This window comes from Homarus americanus, unplaced genomic scaffold, assembly GCF_018991925.1.
Source record: "Homarus americanus isolate GMGI-L3 unplaced genomic scaffold, GMGI_Hamer_2.0 scaffold34360, whole genome shotgun sequence".
Classification (NCBI taxonomy): Eukaryota; Metazoa; Arthropoda; class Malacostraca; order Decapoda; family Nephropidae; genus Homarus; species Homarus americanus.
The window spans coordinates 8,062,423-8,080,085 of record NW_024739403.1 but is presented as its reverse complement, the minus strand read 5'-3'; the positions used below and the strand labels follow the sequence as shown (position 1 = coordinate 8,080,085).

General features: G+C 44.9%; 1 protein-coding gene across 1 annotated transcript; it reads right to left on the bottom strand.

Moving 5' to 3' along the window:
* Positions 1–1,942: 1,942 nt before the first annotated feature.
* LOC121874634 (basic proline-rich protein-like) lies at positions 1,943–11,812 on the bottom strand. The gene is made up of 4 exons (XM_042378863.1): positions 11,776–11,812; positions 10,736–10,819; positions 2,380–5,306; positions 1,943–2,242 (listed from the first exon to the last, which is right to left on the bottom strand). The coding sequence occupies exons 1-4, from the start codon at positions 11,810–11,812 to the stop codon at positions 1,943–1,945; spliced, it is 3,348 nt and encodes a 1,115-aa protein (XP_042234797.1).
* Positions 11,813–17,663: the final 5,851 nt, after the last annotated feature.

The window sequence follows — 17,663 nt, the reverse complement described above, 5'->3', positions numbered from 1 at the left end:
ATAACGTAACACCATCATTAAAATAAGTGTAATGGTCGATACTATTATCTTCTAAGTTAACGCCATGTATATAACTTTTTTTATACCAGGAGGCGAGCATTATCATCTTACTTGCGGTGTCATAAGTAAAGACAAAAGTGATTAGAAAAAATGTCATCAAGATATTCCCCTCCAGAGCGGCGCCATCCGTGTTCCTAAAATTCATACCTGAAATTACGGCCGCGAGGGAGGAATTCTTGTGAGACCAAAGTCGCTGGTGAGTCTCCCTGGTAGATGAACCGCCCCAGGGAGCGTCTATCATGTTATCAGTGTCTTACGAGCTGCCTCTCTGCTTTACTTCCCTCAGCGACGCCAGTGGCAATCCCAGCGCTCTAAAAACTGTATCAGGTGAGGCAACAATATCCCTCCCTCCTCCTTCCCCCCTCCCTCCTTCCCCCTCCAGCCAGCTACAGCAGGCGACCATCGTATCATCAGCCAAAAATGCACTTGGCAAATTGACACGAGCGCCCCAGTTGCCGGGGACAATACACGCCGGGACGCTGGTTTGGGCTCCTTCCTCCCCCCTGCGGGCACTGCCACACACGCCGGGGCACCTACCTCCTGCCTCCCTCCCTCCCTCCCTCCGTCGGCGCCTACCACAGGAACCTACACCCACCACACCATCACTGACGCCAAGAGTTTATTTTTACCTTTTTTACCTTATTATTTTCACCTTTTTGCCGTAAACCCATATTATGGATAGATTTTTTTATGGTGTGAGAAGGTTAATTTTAAAGGAATTGAAGATAATAACACAACGCTCTCTACACCGTAATCGTTGAGAGACAAACATTCAAACACTTCAGAAGAGGAGTGTGTTAGCGGGTCATGGCCGGGGGGCAGCGCCGTGTCACCCACCTGTCACTCTTCCCTTCACACACACACATACACTCCGCCACCACCGCAATATATTAAAACGAATAATAATATCAGCCAATCAACAGCCGCCACGGGCAGGAAGGAGACGCCTTGGTTTCGCGCCTTTTGTTTCGCCCTCCGCCATCTTGGACTGGGGCGACACTGGCGCCCTCAGGCATCGGGGCGTTTTAACCGACACTCACACGCGGCTGATGGGGCTTTGTGGCCTAACGCGCCCCCACAAAAGCCCTTACGTAAAGAGCAAAATTCAGTGGGATACAGGTCCACTGAGGAACGTTCAGTGCCTCCTCCGACCCCGTCCCCGCCAAACTAGGGGACCTGTGTGAGTTATGACCGAAAATAGTAATAATAATGAAACTGAAACGCCGAGCTGTTATTGTAAACACCCAAAACCACTCTTAACACCTCGGGCTTTCACACCCAGCAGTCTAAGGTGAATAAGCGGCTTTCACACCTCCTCTACAGTACACTCTAGCCCAAACAACAATTTACACACATTTATCCTGACATAACCTGACATAAGTGTTTTATATCCACTACATTGTCGTTCTGGGGGAAAGGCCTGATGTAACGTTATATCTGTACCTCGGTGATATTGTACCCCATGGAATATTAATTGTTCATGATATTTGTACCACCATGATATTAGTACCCCTGAAATATATATCCCCCATTTTCTATAAACATAAACATTGTCGGGTGGTCTTTGTCTTGACGTGATTTCATATAGTGGGAAATTGTCTATGAGGAATTTTCGTAATCTGAATTTCTGTCCACTATACCAACCTGTCCACACGCATCAACACACACACACACACACACACACACACACACACACACACACACACACACACACACACACACAACAACACATTTCCAATTCTTACTCCTCTGAAATGCTATTTTTATGATAACAACATTTTGGTCGAACTTTGCATGTTAACTCTTGAATCAACACAAACATGTCCTTACCATTTTTGTCCACCTCCTTGACTATGAATTTTTAAGATGGGATGTGAAGAATTTAGCCGCTGTCCATTACTAGGGGGTGTGACTCTCCTGGGGTGACTCTCCTGTGGGGGTGTGACTCTCCTATAGTGTGACTCTCCTGTGGGGTGTGACTCTCCTGTGGGGGTGTGACTCTCCTGTGGGGGTGTGACTCCTGACTCTCCTGTGGGGGTGTGTGACTCTCCTGTGGGGTGTGACTCTCCTGGGGGTGACTCCTGGTTCCTGTGGGTGAATCTCCTGGTTCTGGGGGTGACTCTCCTGGGGGTGACCTCTGGGGTGACTCCTTTGGGGTGTGGCTCTCCTGGGGGTGTGACTCCTGTGGGGTGTGACTCTCCTGTGGGGTGTGACTCCTGGTATGTGACTCTCCTGGGGTGTGACTTTCCTGTGGGGTGTGACTCCTGGGTGTGTGACTCCTGGTGTGACTCTCCTGGGGGTGTGATCCTGGTGTGTGACTCTCCTGTGTGACTCCTGTGGTGTGACTCTCCTGTGGGGTTGTGACTCCTTGGTGTGTGACTCTCTGGAGTGTGACTCCTGTGGGTGTGACTCTCCTGAGTGTGACTCTCCTGGGGGTGTGACTCCTGTGTGGGGTATGACTCCTGGGTGTGTGACTCTCCTGGGGTGTGACTCTCCTGTGGGGTGTGACTCCTGGGTGTGTGACTCTCCCTGGGTGTGACTCCTGTGGGGTGTGACTCCTGTGGGGTGTGACTCCTGGGTGTGTGGAGTCTCTGAGTGTGACTCTCCTGTGGGTGTGACTCTCCTGGGGGTGACTCCTGGTTCCTGTGGGTGAATCTCCTGGTTCCTGGGGTGTGTCTCCTGGGTGTGTGACTCTCCTGGGAGGTGACTCTCCTGTGGGGTGTGACTCTCCTGGGGTGTGACTTTCCTGTGGGGTGTGACTCCTGCGTGTGTGACTCTCCTGGGAGGTGACTCTCCTGTGGGGTGTGACTCCTGTGGGGTGTGACTCCTGGGTGTTTGTTCTCCTGGGGTGTGACTCTCCTGTGGGGTGTGACTCTCCTGGGGGGACTCCTGGTTCCTGTGGGTGAATCTCCTGGTTCCTGGGGGTGACTCCTGGGGTGTGACTTTCCTGTGGGGTGTGACTCCTGGGTGTGGGCTCCTGGGGGGTGACTCTCCTGTGGGGGTGTGACTCCTGTGGGGTGTGACTCCTGGGTGTGTGACTCTCCGGGGTGTGACTCTCCTGTGGGGGTGTGACTCTCCTGGGGTGTGACTATCCTGTGGGGGTGTGACTCCTGGGTGTGTGACTCTCCTGGGGAGTGACTCTCCTGTGGGGGTGTGACTCCTGTGGGGTGTGACTCCTGGGTGTGTGACTCTCCTGGGGTGTGACTCTCCTGTGGGGGTGTGACTCTCCTGGGGGTGTGACTCTCCTGTGGGGTGTGACTTTCCTGTGGGGGTGTGACTCCTGGGTGTGTAACTCTCCTGGGGAGTGACTCCTGGTTCCTGTGGGTGAATCTCTGGCTCCTGGTGGTGACTCCTGGGTGTGTGGACTCCTGGGGGTGACTCTCCTGGGGGTGTGACTCTGGGGATGACTCTCCTGGGGTGTGACTCCTGGGGATGACTCTCCTGGGGTGTGGACTCCTGGGATGACTCTCCTGGGGTGTGACTCCTGGGGATGACTCTCCTGGGGTGTGACTCCTGAGGATGACTCTCCTGGGGTGTGACTCCTGGGATGACTCTCCTGGGGGTGTGACTCCTGGGGATGACTCTCCTGGGGGTGTGACTCTCGGGGATGACTCTCCTGGGGGTGTGACTCCTGGGGATGACTCTCCTGGGGTGTGACTCCTGAGATGACTCTCCTGGGGTGTGACTCCTGAGATGACTCTCCTGGGGTGTGACTCCTGGGGATGACTCTCCTGGGGTGTGACTCCTGGGGATGACTCTCCTGGGGTGTGACTCCTGGGGATGACTCTCCTGGGGGTGTGACTCTGGGGATGACTCTCCTGGGGTGTGACTCCTGGGGATGACTCTCCTGGGGGTGTGACTCCTGAGGATGACTCTCCTGGGGGTGTGACTCCTGGGATGACTCTCCTGGGGGTGTGACTCCTGAGGATGACTCTCCTGGGGTGTGACTCCTGGGATGACTCTCCTGGGGGTGTGACTCCTGGGGATGACTCTCCTGGGGTGTGATCCTGGGGATGACTCTCCTGGGGGTGTGACTCCTGGGGATGACTCTCCTGGGGTGTGACTCCTGAGGATGACTCTCCTGGGGTGTGACTCTGAGGATGACTCTCCTGGGGGTGTGACTCCTGGGGATGACTCTCCTGGGGTGTGACTCCTGGGATGACTCTCCTGGGGTGTGACTCCTGAGGATGACTCTCCTGGGGATGACTCTCCTGGGGTGTGACTCCTGGGAGATGACTCTCCTGGGGGTGTGACTCCTGGGGATGACTCTCCTGGGGTGTGACTCCTGGGGATGACTCTCCTGGGGTGTGACTCCTGGGGATGACTCTCCTGGGGTGTGACTCCTGGGGATGACTCTCCTGGGGGTGTGACTCCTGGGGATGACTCTCCTGGGGGTGTGACTCCTGGGGATGACTCTCCTGGGGGTGTGACTCCTGAGGATGACTCTCCTGGGGGTGTGACTCCTGGGGATGACTCTCCTGGGGGTGTGACTCCTGAGGATGACTCTCCTGGGGGTGTGACTCCTGGGGATGACTCTCCTGGGGGTGTGACTCCTGAGGATGACTCTCCTGGGGTGTGACTCCTGGGGATGACTCTCCGGGGTGTGACTCTGAGGATGACTCTCCTGGGGGTGTGACTCCTGGGGATGACTCTCCTGGGGTGTGACTCCTGGGGATGACTCTCCTGGGGGTGTGACTCCTGGGGATGACTCTCCTGGGGTGTGACTCCTGGGGATGACTCTCCTGGGGGTGTGACTCCTGGGGATGACTCTCCTGGGGGTGTGACTCCTGAGGATGACTCTCCTGGGGGTGTGACTCCTGGGGATGACTCTCCTGGGGGTGTGACTCCTGAGGATGACTCTCCTGGGGGTGTGACTCCTGGGGATGACTCTCCTGGGGGTGTGACTCCTGAGGATGACTCTCCTGGGGTGTGACTCCTGGGGATGACTCTCCTGGGGTGTGACTCCTGAGATGACTCTCCTGGGGTGTGACTCCTGGGGATGACTCTCCTGGGGGTGTGACTCCTGAGGGTGACTCTCCTGGGGTGTGACTCCTGGGGATGACTCTCCTGGGGGTGTGACTCTGAGGATGACTCTCCTGGGGGTGTGACTCCTGAGGATGACTCTCCTGGGGGTGTGACTCCTGGGGATGACTCTCCTGGGGGTGTGACTCCTGAGGATGACTCTCCTGGGGGTGTGACTCCTGGGGATGACTCTCCTGGGGGTGTGACTCCTGAGGATGACTCTCCTGGTTCCTGGGGTTACTCCTGGTTTTTCTGGTTATAATTTTGGGGTTAAAATATCCTCTAAGCCAAAGTGCCATTTATTTAACCACAATGCTATTTAGTAGACCACAATGGCGCATAGTTAACCACAGTGCCACTATAGTTAACCACAGTGCCACTATAGTTAACCACAGTGCCACTATAGTTAACCACAGTGCCACTGTAGTTAACTAGGTGGCATTATGATTAACTGGGTGATATTGTGATTGAATTAGCGCTGTGGTTAATTGATTTGTAATGTGGTTGAATAAGTGTCACTGAGGTTGACATTATAAGACAAACAAACATTAATGCTGCCTGGTGGATATATACCTCCCCCACCCGATGGTGAGGGAAGAGATAGTGAATTAAATTATTATCTAATTAAGAAGTCATTAAATATAGCTTCTGGGTATTGCTTTGTTTTGGGAGATGATTAGGTAGAGAGAGAGAGAGAGAGAGAGAGAGAGAGAGAGAGAGAGAGAGAGAGAGGACGTATAATGAAATTAATAATTGTAAAATTGATTTAGTAAATAATATGTAAGTAATTATAAAGTGTGTATGTAATGAAACAAGGATATAATTAATTGATAAACATATAATAAATTAAATTCGTCTTGTCTTTATCGAAACAAAGAGAATTACACCTGTTTCTTCCTTTTCTTCCTCCTCCGCTTCCTCCTCCTCCTCTTCCGCTTCCTCCTCCTCTTCCTCCTCGCCCTCATTTTCCTCCTGGCTTAGTGAATCTTGGCGATAAATTACCCACAAATTGTCTCCGGGTCTATAGAATCCTCAGTCCAGGCCATTGTTAATTTAGAACTATTGTCTCCGGCGGGAAGTTCAAAATTGGCGCGCAATTTTCCCCGAGGACAATGACCAATCAGCGGGTGGGGCGGGAATTGGTTTTTTTTAGGTGGGTGTTAGATGGACCTGGTCAGTTTTATTTACTTATTTTGATTCATTATTTTTTATTTCTCTTGATGAATAATAAATTTATCTTTGTTGGTGAATATTAGTGATTATGTTATCGTTTTATATTTGTGAGGTGATCTGATGGGCCGGGATGACGTGGATAATTCAGGATGTGACTGCACCTCTTTTGTTTTGTTTGTGATCGTCTGTGCGTTTTCTGTGAGAAGCCCATAATGGAGCCCAGCGAAATGACAGCCAATCAGGCCACGCCCTGCGAAAGCCGGATGTGACGTCAGATCCGTTAGAGGCGGAGGCAGCCAATAAGAGAATTGGACGCAGACTCACTTAACACTCTTCTTCTTCTTCCTTCTTTTCACGCCTCGGAGAACGTTCGCTGATGAATAAAAAAATTGGCATCCCTTTAAAAGTCTTGATTTATAATGAATTTAAAAAGAAAGAAGGAAAAAAAAAGCACAGGAGTTTGTTGGTACATGAAAGAGTGAGGAAATAATTATGGCCTCACTAGGAACCCCAAAGTGCTAAAACTCCTTTTTGGCGGGAAGCCCTTGAGGTCCTCCCAGCAAACTGCCTAACTATGGCCCCAGGTGCTTGAGACCCACATCACAGCACCTCCTCCTGCATTCACCACCAACACCCCCTCCTCACCCCCTCCCTACACCCTTCTCCCTCCACACATACCCCCCCCCCAGACCCCCACAGGTGACTTCAAACACCCCCCTCCCCCCTCTCCTCCAGAACCACCAGGTGTTTTAATAATCACAACACAGGTAATGCAGGTAATCGTCTTTTACGCATCTATTAACATATATACAAGATGTGTTAACAGTATGAAATTGTGAGTTGGTGTTGGTTAGTGGAGAGCTACGACAGGTAATGGTTGAATATATAATGAGATAAGAAGTACACCTGAGGGAGGGAATGCAGGTGGAGGGGGAAGGGAGGCAGGGGGGAAGGGGATAGAAAAGAAGAGGGAGGGGAAAGGGGGCAAGGGGGAGGGGGCATCAAAGGCAGGGGCGCCGCTTATAATTGAATGGTCTTCTTGGTCTTAACAAGTCGTGTGGTTGCCCTCTTTTCACACCTCGCCTCCTCTGCCTTCAAGGATGTGTCCTACTTGTGGATCCTTCGTCTTGGAAGGTGGAGGAAGGAGATGATCTCCCACACACCTTACCTAAGTTACATCACTTAATCTATTTAATTATACCTAACCTAACCTAACCTAACCTATTTAACCTAACCAAACCTAATCAATTTAATCCAACCTAACATAACCTAACCTAACTTATCCAAATCTAACCTAACCTAACCTATTTAATCCAACCTAGCATAACCTAACCTAACTTGTCCTATTCTAATCTAATCGAACAACTTAACTTAATCGAACCTAACTTAACCACACACACACACACTACTAGACATCAGTTAAAACTAAGATGAAAACATTTAAAATCATCTATGTAAAGTAACCTAAAGTGCTCAAAATCAAAATATATTCCTAACTAATTCAAAACGTCTATTTCTATAAACATTTGTGTTAACATTGGCATAATGTTTATATACGTATACATTTATGTTGTCAGTAAATGTTTTTTAATCACAATTATGTCTCTTATCTTATATCTCAATGTTTATTAATGTATTAAACTGTCTCATTATTAATTGTATTTGCATTAATTTCTGTTTTATTCATCCGTTTCTTTTTGTTTATTTATTAATTATTTCTACTGGACCAACCATAATAATAATAATAATAATAATAATAATAATAATAATAATAATAATAATAATAATAATAATAATAATAATAATAATAATAATAATAATAATAATAATAATAATAATAATAATATTAATGGTAATAATATAAACAATAGTAATAAAAATAATAATAGTAATAATGTTAATAATAAAATCCTTACACGGGAAATTCTCTTGAGAAAAATGAAATAAACTCATAATTTATCGTCCAGGTTATCAGAATAAAACTTTATAATGTAAAACGAGATCATTTCCTTCTGCAGATGACGACTGAGATGAGCAGCTGGGCACAAACACCTTCACTCACCCTCACACCTGAGGACTGAGGAGTTACAGGTAGGTAAAACTCACTCTTTTCTCTCACATACACATTCACTCTCTCTCTCTCTCTCTCTCTCTCTCTCTCTCTCTCTCTCTCTCTCTCTCTTCCTCAAGTATGTTAAGCTAAAGCAAGTTAAGACACCGTAAATTAAGTTTCTTAGGCAGCACAAGGCTCTCATTACTGCAGGTGAGAATGAGACGCTCCCTCACACCTGCGGCAGGAGCGGTGGGCGGGACTTATGTGCTCTGGCCACGCCCCCCCTCACTCTCGGGGTGAACAAAGTACTGTGCCGCCTCAGCTAACTTCCTCTACCACACTGTGCGCTGGTCGGAGGTTTTGAGCTGCGTTTAGTCAGATCAGTACCGGTGTCATGTCCTTAGTGATGGATGGTTTTCGCGGATGGTGGACTTTTTTTTTTTTTGAAACCTAAGACAACGAGTGATTATATTATTGGCTTTATAATGAATTACTGTACTGTGTCTATTAACAATTAAATATAGATGACACGATAGAGCCAGATAGAGGCGGGCATTGGGTAGAGTCATGAATATTTAGAGACAGAGACGTACAGACACAGGCAAGCATCATGGTGGTAATTTATAACGTAACTTCTATAACAAACTCACAAATATACATGAAGAGTCAACATATGTGTACGGTAGTAAGGTAGGATACGCACATATACAGTATATATACAGATATACATACATACATACATACATGCGAAAACATCTTATCCAATATACATATATACGTGTCGTGTGAGATCAAATTAAAATGCCTGTATATATTTAGGTGAAGCATAGAAGTATCCTAACACACACACACACACACACACACACACACACACACACACACACTCAAAATGTCATATATATCCAAATGACGTGAAAACACCTACATATACGAACACACATGAACGTATACAACAACTAACAATACAGACATAGACGGCAGTACAGACATCAGCAGCCACACCTGAGGGCGCGCGGCAACGGGGTATACCTGCCTAACGCCCCTGCTCTCCCCCTCTCCCCTCCCCATCCGCCACACCTCCGTAATCCTCTCCCTATTTCTTACTCTTATTCTTATTTTATCTATACATCAACTTCATAAACTACGTATTGTTATCATGTTCACTAATAGTTCAGCGTAATTTTGTATTTAATTTTCAAGGTGATGGGATTTTTGTTGTTATTAATGATTCGTTTTCGACTATTTGGCAACTTAACCGCTAGGGGAAACGAACCTTTGGCGATATGATTTTTTTAATGAATTTTATTTTTTATTTATTTTTTATCCCGGGGGCGTCTCGAAATATTCTCCTCACCTTAAAATCGATTATTTTTTTTTTAATTGCGTAAATAAATTGTAAATAAATCATCCCCAGCAGTTTATATTTACGTATTTAGATATTAACAAAAATATTGGAACATTCAGAAGACTGTAGCTCTACCGGGTAAAATATCTCGCCCCCTCAGAAAGACACCTTCTCCACCCTCCTCCCTTGAGGTTAACGAAGTCGCGGGCGCAAATAGGCAATCGGAGGTAACAGCCAATCAGCGACGCGGGAACAGCCCCCCCGGATATGACGTAGAGGAAGTGGTGGGGGAGAAGTGTAGGGGAGAATGAAGAGGAGGAGGGAGAGAGATGGTAGGGAGGAAATTGTTTAGAAAAAGAGAGAGGATTTTCTGAAGTAAGAAGGAAAGAAGGAGGAAGTGGGAAGTGGGGTGTTGGTGTTGATAATGAAGGGGAGATGAAAGAAGAGTAGGAAGAGAGAAGAAAGGAGAAAGAATTAATTAGGGAAATTTTTGATAGAAACAAAACAGGGTAGGTTGAAAATGGATGTCAATTTTGGAGATAGATGGGGGAAAATGGTGTCGTTAAGGGAAAATTCTAGGGAAAGAACTGGTGCCATTAGGGGAAATATATATGACCGGGAAAATATTTAGGAATAATATAACTCATCTGAGTGGAAAATTTTTACCACGAAAGGATTTAGGGAAAAAAGTGTAGTCAGGGAATAAAAGTTTGATCAAGGGAAAAATCTATGGAAATTTGTGTTACCAAGAAAGTGCCTAGGGTAAAAGTTTCATACATACATACATACATACATACATACATACATGCATACATACATACATACATACATACATACATACAAGAAAGTCTATATTTACCTTCACAAATTTTATTCCCATTTACAAGTTGCGAAAGAAGAAAAAAATTCACTTCCCTCCAAAAAATTTCTTCCCCATAAGAGAGTAAGATTATTTCCCTGCCCGTGTGTGTGTGCGTGTGTGTGTGTGTGTGTGTGTGTGTGTGTGTGTGTGAAAGAAAAGTTCGGTTTTGGGGTATTAATAACCTTTGACCTTTCTATTAACCTTTGACCTTTCTAATAACCTTTGACCTTTCTGATAACCTTTTGACCTCGAGATTCACTAGTGACCTTCAACTCTCTATACAGGTTATTTATAGATGATGGAACTATAATGTAAACCGGGATTAATATCTCTGAGTTATACTTGTGTTATAGTATGGATGCTATTTCGTCCTCAGATAAACAGACAAACTGACAGGGTAAACAGGCACACACACACACACACACACACACACACACACACACACACACACACACACACACACACACACACACACACACACACACACACACCTAACCTAAACTTAATCAAACCTGACCTAACCTGTGGGCGTGTGAACCGCCGGACGACAGGAAAGGTGGAGGCGAGGGTGGTGGTAGGTGGGGATGGTGGAGGGAGGAAGGTAGGTGGAGGGGCGGGGCGGGCTGGAGAGGGGAGGGAGGTGAGGGTTGGGAGGTGGCAGGGAATGGCAGAGGCAGTTGGCAGGACGTAGGGAAGTGGAGGGAGGGGAGGGAAGAGAGGATAAAGTGTGAAAGAGGGAGGAGGAAGAAAGGGGGTAGAGGGAAGAGAGGGAGGGTGGCACTGAGGGAGAAAGAGGGAGAGAAAGATAGAAGGGGTGGCGGAAGAATGGAAGGGAGGTGAGTAGACAGGGAGGAGGGGTGACAGGGAGGGAGGAGGGCGCCGCCAAACAAAGCCTTCACGTAACACTCTCACGATGATGATGATCTTGTTACAAGTGTGTACCCTCCTCCCCTCCCTCCCTCCCTCCTCCCTCCCTCCCTCCCTCCCTTCCTCCCTTCCTCCCTCATACATTCACCATTCACCCTCTCCCCCTCTCTCTCTCTCTCCTCTAGTCCTCCCCCCTTCTCCGTCCCTGCCTCCTTCTCTCCCTCCCGTCACTCCCTTCCTCCCTATCCCCTCACACTCCTTCCTCCTTCTCTCCCTCTATCACCTCCCTTACTCATTACCCCCCTCCGCACCTCTTCTTCCTCCCTCTCTCCTTCTTCCACCATTAACCCCTCTCCCTCCTACATTCTTCCCCTTCCCTCCTCTCTCCTTCACCTTCATCTCCATTTCCTTCCTGACCCCTTTCCTCCATACTTCTCTCAGTTCCTCTTCCCTTCCCTCCCTCTCTACCTGCTCATCATTTCCCTCTCGGATCCCCCCATTTCCCCTCCCCTCCTCCCATTCTCTTCTCCTCTTCATTTTCTCTCTCTTGTTCCTTGTTTCAGCCCCTCTCATCAGTCTCCTTTCTCTCTTCTTCTTCTTCTTCTTCTCCTCCTCCTTCCTTCTTCACCTCCTCCTCTTCCTTCATTCCTCCATCCACATTTTATTTCACCTTCAGAAGGACCTCGAGGTATCCTGAAGGAGGCCCTGAAAGTGAAGGTGCCCGTCAGGATATAGAATTTTAGAATCCTTTAGAAAACAATGAAAGAAATAGCTCACCTGAAGATTAGACACCCCAGCTTAATTCACCTGGGGAAATTAGGTTAGGTTAGGTTAGGTTAGGTTAGGTTAGGATGCCAGAGAGAGAAAGTGTGAGAGGGAGAAAGAGGTAGAAGAGAAAGTGAAAGAGAGAGAGCGCTACAGAATCCTACAAGACAGAGGTGGAAGGAAAGCTAAGTGAAGGGGTATCCTAAGTCCCACACACATCCCTACACACACTCCTACACACATCTCTACACAGTCCAACACACATCTCTACACAGTCCTACACACATCCCATCACACATCCCTACACACTCCTACACACACTCCTACACACATCCCCACACACACTCCTACACACATCTCTACACACACTCCTACACACATCTCTACACAGTCCTACACACATCCCACCACACACCCCCACACACCCTACACACACACTCCCACACACATCCCCACACACCCCACACACATCTCTACACACCCCACACACACATCTCTACACAGTCCCACACATCCCACCACATCCCCTACACACCCTACACACATCCCCACACACACCCTACACACATCTCACACAGTCCTACACACATCTCTCTACACAGTCCAACACATCCCTAAACACACTCCACACACATCTCACACAGTCCCACACACATCCCTACACACTCATACACACACTCCTACACATCCCTACACACCTCACACACACATCCCCAAACAGTCTTATACACATCCCTACACACAGTCCTACACACATCTCTACACACACAGTCCCACACACACATCTCTCACACAGTCCTACACACATCTCTACACAGTCCAACACAAATCCCTACACTCACTCCTACACACATCTCTACACAGTCCTACACACATCCCACCACACATCCCTACACACTCATAGACACACTCCTACACATCCCTACACACACTCCTACACACACATCCCCAAACAGTCCCTATACACATCCCTACACGCAGTCCTACACACATCTCTACACAGTCCTACACATCCCTGTACAGTTCTACACATACCAGTAATATAGCAACACCAGTAATATAACAGCACCAGTAATATAACAACACCAGTAATATAACAACACCAGTAATATAACAACACCAGTAATATAACAACACCAGTAATATAACAACACCGGTAATATAACAACACCGGTAATATAACAACACCAGTAATATAACAACACCAGTAATATAACAACACCAGTAATATAACAACACCAGTAATAAACAGCACCAGTAATATAACAACACCAGTATTATAGCAACACCAGTATTATAAATAACACCAGTAATATAACAAATACCAGTAATATAACAACACCAGTAATATAACAACACCAGCAATATAACAACACCAGTAATATAGCAACACCAGTAATATAACAACACCAGTAATATAACAACACCAGTAATATAAATAACAACACCAGTAATATAACAACACCAGTAATATAACAACACCAGTAATATAACAACACCAGTAATATAACAACACCAGTAATATAACAACACCGGTAATATAACAACACCAGTAATATAACAACACCAGTAATATAACAACACCAGTAATATAACAACACCAGTAATATAACAACACCAGTAATATAACAACACCAGTAATATAACAACACCGGTAATATAACAACACCAGTAATATAACAACACCGGTAATATAACAACACCGGTAATATAACAACACCAGTAATATAACAACACCAGTAATATAACAACACCAGTAATATAACAACACCAGTAATATAACAACACCGGTAATATAACAACACCGGTAATATAACAACACCAGTAATATAACAACACCAGTAATATAACAACACCAGTAATATAACAACACCAGTAACAGTAACAACACCAGTATTATAACAACACCAGTAATATGACAACACCAGTAATATAACAACAATTCAGTAATATAATGTAACATCAAAATATAACACCAGTAATATAACAACAATTCAGTAATATAACAACACCAGTAATATAACAACACCAGTAATATAACAACACCAGTAATATGACAACACCAGTATTATAACAACAGTAATATAACAACATCAGTAATATAACACCAGTAATATAACAACACCAGTAATATAACACCAGTAATATAACAACACCAGTAATATAACAACACCAGTAATATGACAACACCAGTAATATAACAACACCAGTAATATAACAACACCAGTAATAACAACATCAGTAATATAACACCAGTAATATAACAACACCAGTAATATAACAACACCAGTAATATAACAACACCAGTAATATAACAACACCAGTAATATAACAACACCAGTAATATAACAACACCAGCCCTATATACCATACCAATCATATATGCTAATAAAACACCAGTTACACAATATACCAATCGCATATACCAGTAAAAACACCAGGGACACATTCTACCAATTACAGCAGAGGGCGAGAGGAGTGTTGGCAGGAAAGATTTCTGAACTGAATCGCTAAAGGCAGACACACACAAGAGATCCGTGACGTCATGGCCGACACACACCTCGTCAATATAGGAGAATTTAATTGAGGGAAAAATTCTAACTGGCTAACAATTGATTTTTTTTTTTAGTTTGGAGATAAAAATTGCAATGTTTATGTAGTTTAATTTCTGTATTTTTTTAACTTGAAAATTTTAATAACATTTGAACGTCGGTTATTTATTTTTTCAATTATATTTTCCTGTATATAAAAATAATTTATAATCTTGAATTAGGAAAAGTTATTTATGTCAACAGAAAATTGTAATTTGTTTTGAAATTTAAATGTTTTTTTTTTATTGTGGTTTACTTAAGATAAATAAGAAAAATATTCAGATTAATTCCGGTTTATATAAAAGAAAAACATTTAACATCGATACATTTAGGTTTTTTTATTGAGAGCTGTACCTTTACTTTTAATGGGCTAGAGGTATGTTGCTCTCTCTCTCTCTCTCTCTCTCTCTCTCTCTCTCTCTCTCACACACACACATTTAAGAGAATATTATTAAACATTACTGACGGTTATTATGCATTAGAATTATACAGTACATGGCCGATGATTTTCGAGATGAGTGAATCAGTTGGGAAAATGATCCAAGTGTATTGAAAATCATTTATAATCTAGTGGTGAAATTGTTATAAACTATCGGTTAGGTGTTATGGTAATATTATATACTTCAAAATAATGTCATGGGATTTTTTGGATATAACAACAACAACAACAATAATAATAATAATAATAATAATAATAATAATAATAATAATAATAATAATAATAATAATAATAATAATAATAATAATAATAATAATAATAATAAATAATAAGAGGGAAAAAAACAACAATACAAATAAAGAGAAAAAATATCTACCTATATATCGACAATGTAAATAGCTTCAATTATTTTGTTGGCCAAATCACCGCAGTTTCTGGTCACCGCTGCAATACTATTACATAAATGTTCACTAAATGGCGGCTATTTTGTTCTGCCTAACTTTATTTTTTTTTGTAAATATAGAAAATTTTAGCTCAAACACGAACGCTGGGTTGACAGGAATATTTTTTAGTGTTTTTTTAGGGACGATGGTTTAAACCCTTTGAGGATGATGGTTTAACCCTTTTGAGGATGATGGTTTAATCCTCTTGATGAGGATTTAAACTTTTTGGGGATAATGGTTTAACTCTTTTGAGGATGATGGTTTAACCCTTTTGAAGATGATGGTTTAACCCTTTTGAGGATGATGGTTTAATCCTCTTGATGAGGATTTAAACTTTTTGGGGTTAATGGTTTAACCCTTTCGAAGACGACGAACTTAACCCTTTGAGTATGATGAGTGATGAGGTAAAGGCTATGACAGGTGATGGAAAGTTGGCTTAACCCACCTGTAATTAACGACAGGTACACGACACACCTAGCCTACCTGCCTAGCATCTCTCTCTCTCTCTCTCTCTCTCTGTTTGTCCCTTTAATTCTCTCTCTTTCCTTTCTCTTTATTCTCTTATTTTCACTCCCAGATTTACCCCTTCACACCCCAATTCTCTCTCCCCCCTCCTCCCCCCCTCTCACGCAGGAGGGGGTGATGGAGGGGGGGCAGTAATTAGCGACCCCCTGGCGAGCACCGTAACTGTAGCAGTAATTGGGGGTTCAGTGACTGCCGGAAGCTGGGAGGAGGGGCGGCGGTGGGCGGGGAGGGGCGGCGGTGGATGAGGGAGGGCGGCGTTGGGCGGTTGTGGACGGGGGAGGGGCGGCGATGGGTGAGGGATGGGCGGCGATGGGTGAAAGAGGAAATGTATTTGGCTTGTGGAAGAGTATAGAGGAGACTGTGTGGGAAAGGTGGCAATGGATGGGAAGGAAAATGAAGTCGAGAGGCGGCAGTGGCGGGGATGGGCGTGAGGGAGGGGCGGTGATGGGCGTGAGGTGAGGGATGGAGGGAGGAGGGAGGGGGTGAAGCAACATAAGGGGATTAAAGGGGGGAGAGTTAAGGGGTTAGTTTGGTGCCAAATTAAGAGCGGATTATAGAGTGTTGTGACGTGTGCCTTCCACCGCTACCCCGCCCACCTCTTCCTCACCAACCCTCTCTTCCCTCCCCTCTGACACACGTGATTTGATGAGGGGTGAGAGGGGAGGAGGAGGAGGGTGATTTTGACAGTGGTGTGGTGGTTGTCATGTGGTGGTAATGGTAGTGGTGACAACAGTGGTAATGATAATGGTGGTGATGGTGGTAGTTGTGGTGGTAGTGATTTTTGTGGTGGTAGTGGTAAGTTGTGGTAATGGTAGTTGTGGTAATGGTTGTTGCGGTGTTAGTGGTTGTTGTGGTGGTAGTGATATTTGTGGTGGTAGTGATTGTTGTGGTGGTGGTGGTGGTAGTTGAATCCGACCCACTGAAGCTACGAACAGTCTTGATAAGATTAAATATTTGTGTCTCTCTCTCTCTCTCTCTCTCTCTCTCTCTCTCTCTCTCTCTCTCTCTCTCTCTCTCTCTCTCTCTCTCTCTCTCTCTCTCATTTGAACCCTCCAGCGCTTCGAGACAATACCTGATACAGCTTCGAACTGTCTCACCCGAAAAGATGAACAACTCAGTCCTCCAGGAACACAATAAAAGATCAATTCAAGTAGAAATACGAAGAAAAGACGAAGAGGAACAACAAAATTACGAAAAAGAAAAGCGAGAAAAAGTAATAAATGAAGATTATAAAGAAATAGAGAAATGTGATACCAGGAAAATTTTTATGCTGTGAAGTTTTGATTTGGTTGATAATTAGAAGTTGATTACATACTTACTTACACACATACACAAACACATACACACATACACAAACACATACACACATATACGAATACTTGCACATATAGACAAAGACAGACGCACAATCATCATGTAAACAAGTACACATAACACAACATACGTACACAAACACGTACACATAAAAACACAAGTAGACATGAACACTCATATACACATAAATATCCACACAAACAT

Coding starts and splice junctions, on each gene's coding strand:
- LOC121874634 (XM_042378863.1), bottom strand. CDS start 11,812: ATGGAGGAAAGGGGTCAGGAAGGAAATGGAGATGAAG. Junction 10,820..11,775: donor GGAAGGAAATGGAGATGAAG/GTGAAGGAGAGA, acceptor TTTACATTATAG/TTCCATCATCTATAAATAAC. Junction 5,307..10,735: donor GGTTATCAGAAAGGTCAAAG/GTTATTAGAAAG, acceptor CCCAGGAACCAG/GAGAGTCATCCTCAGGAGTC.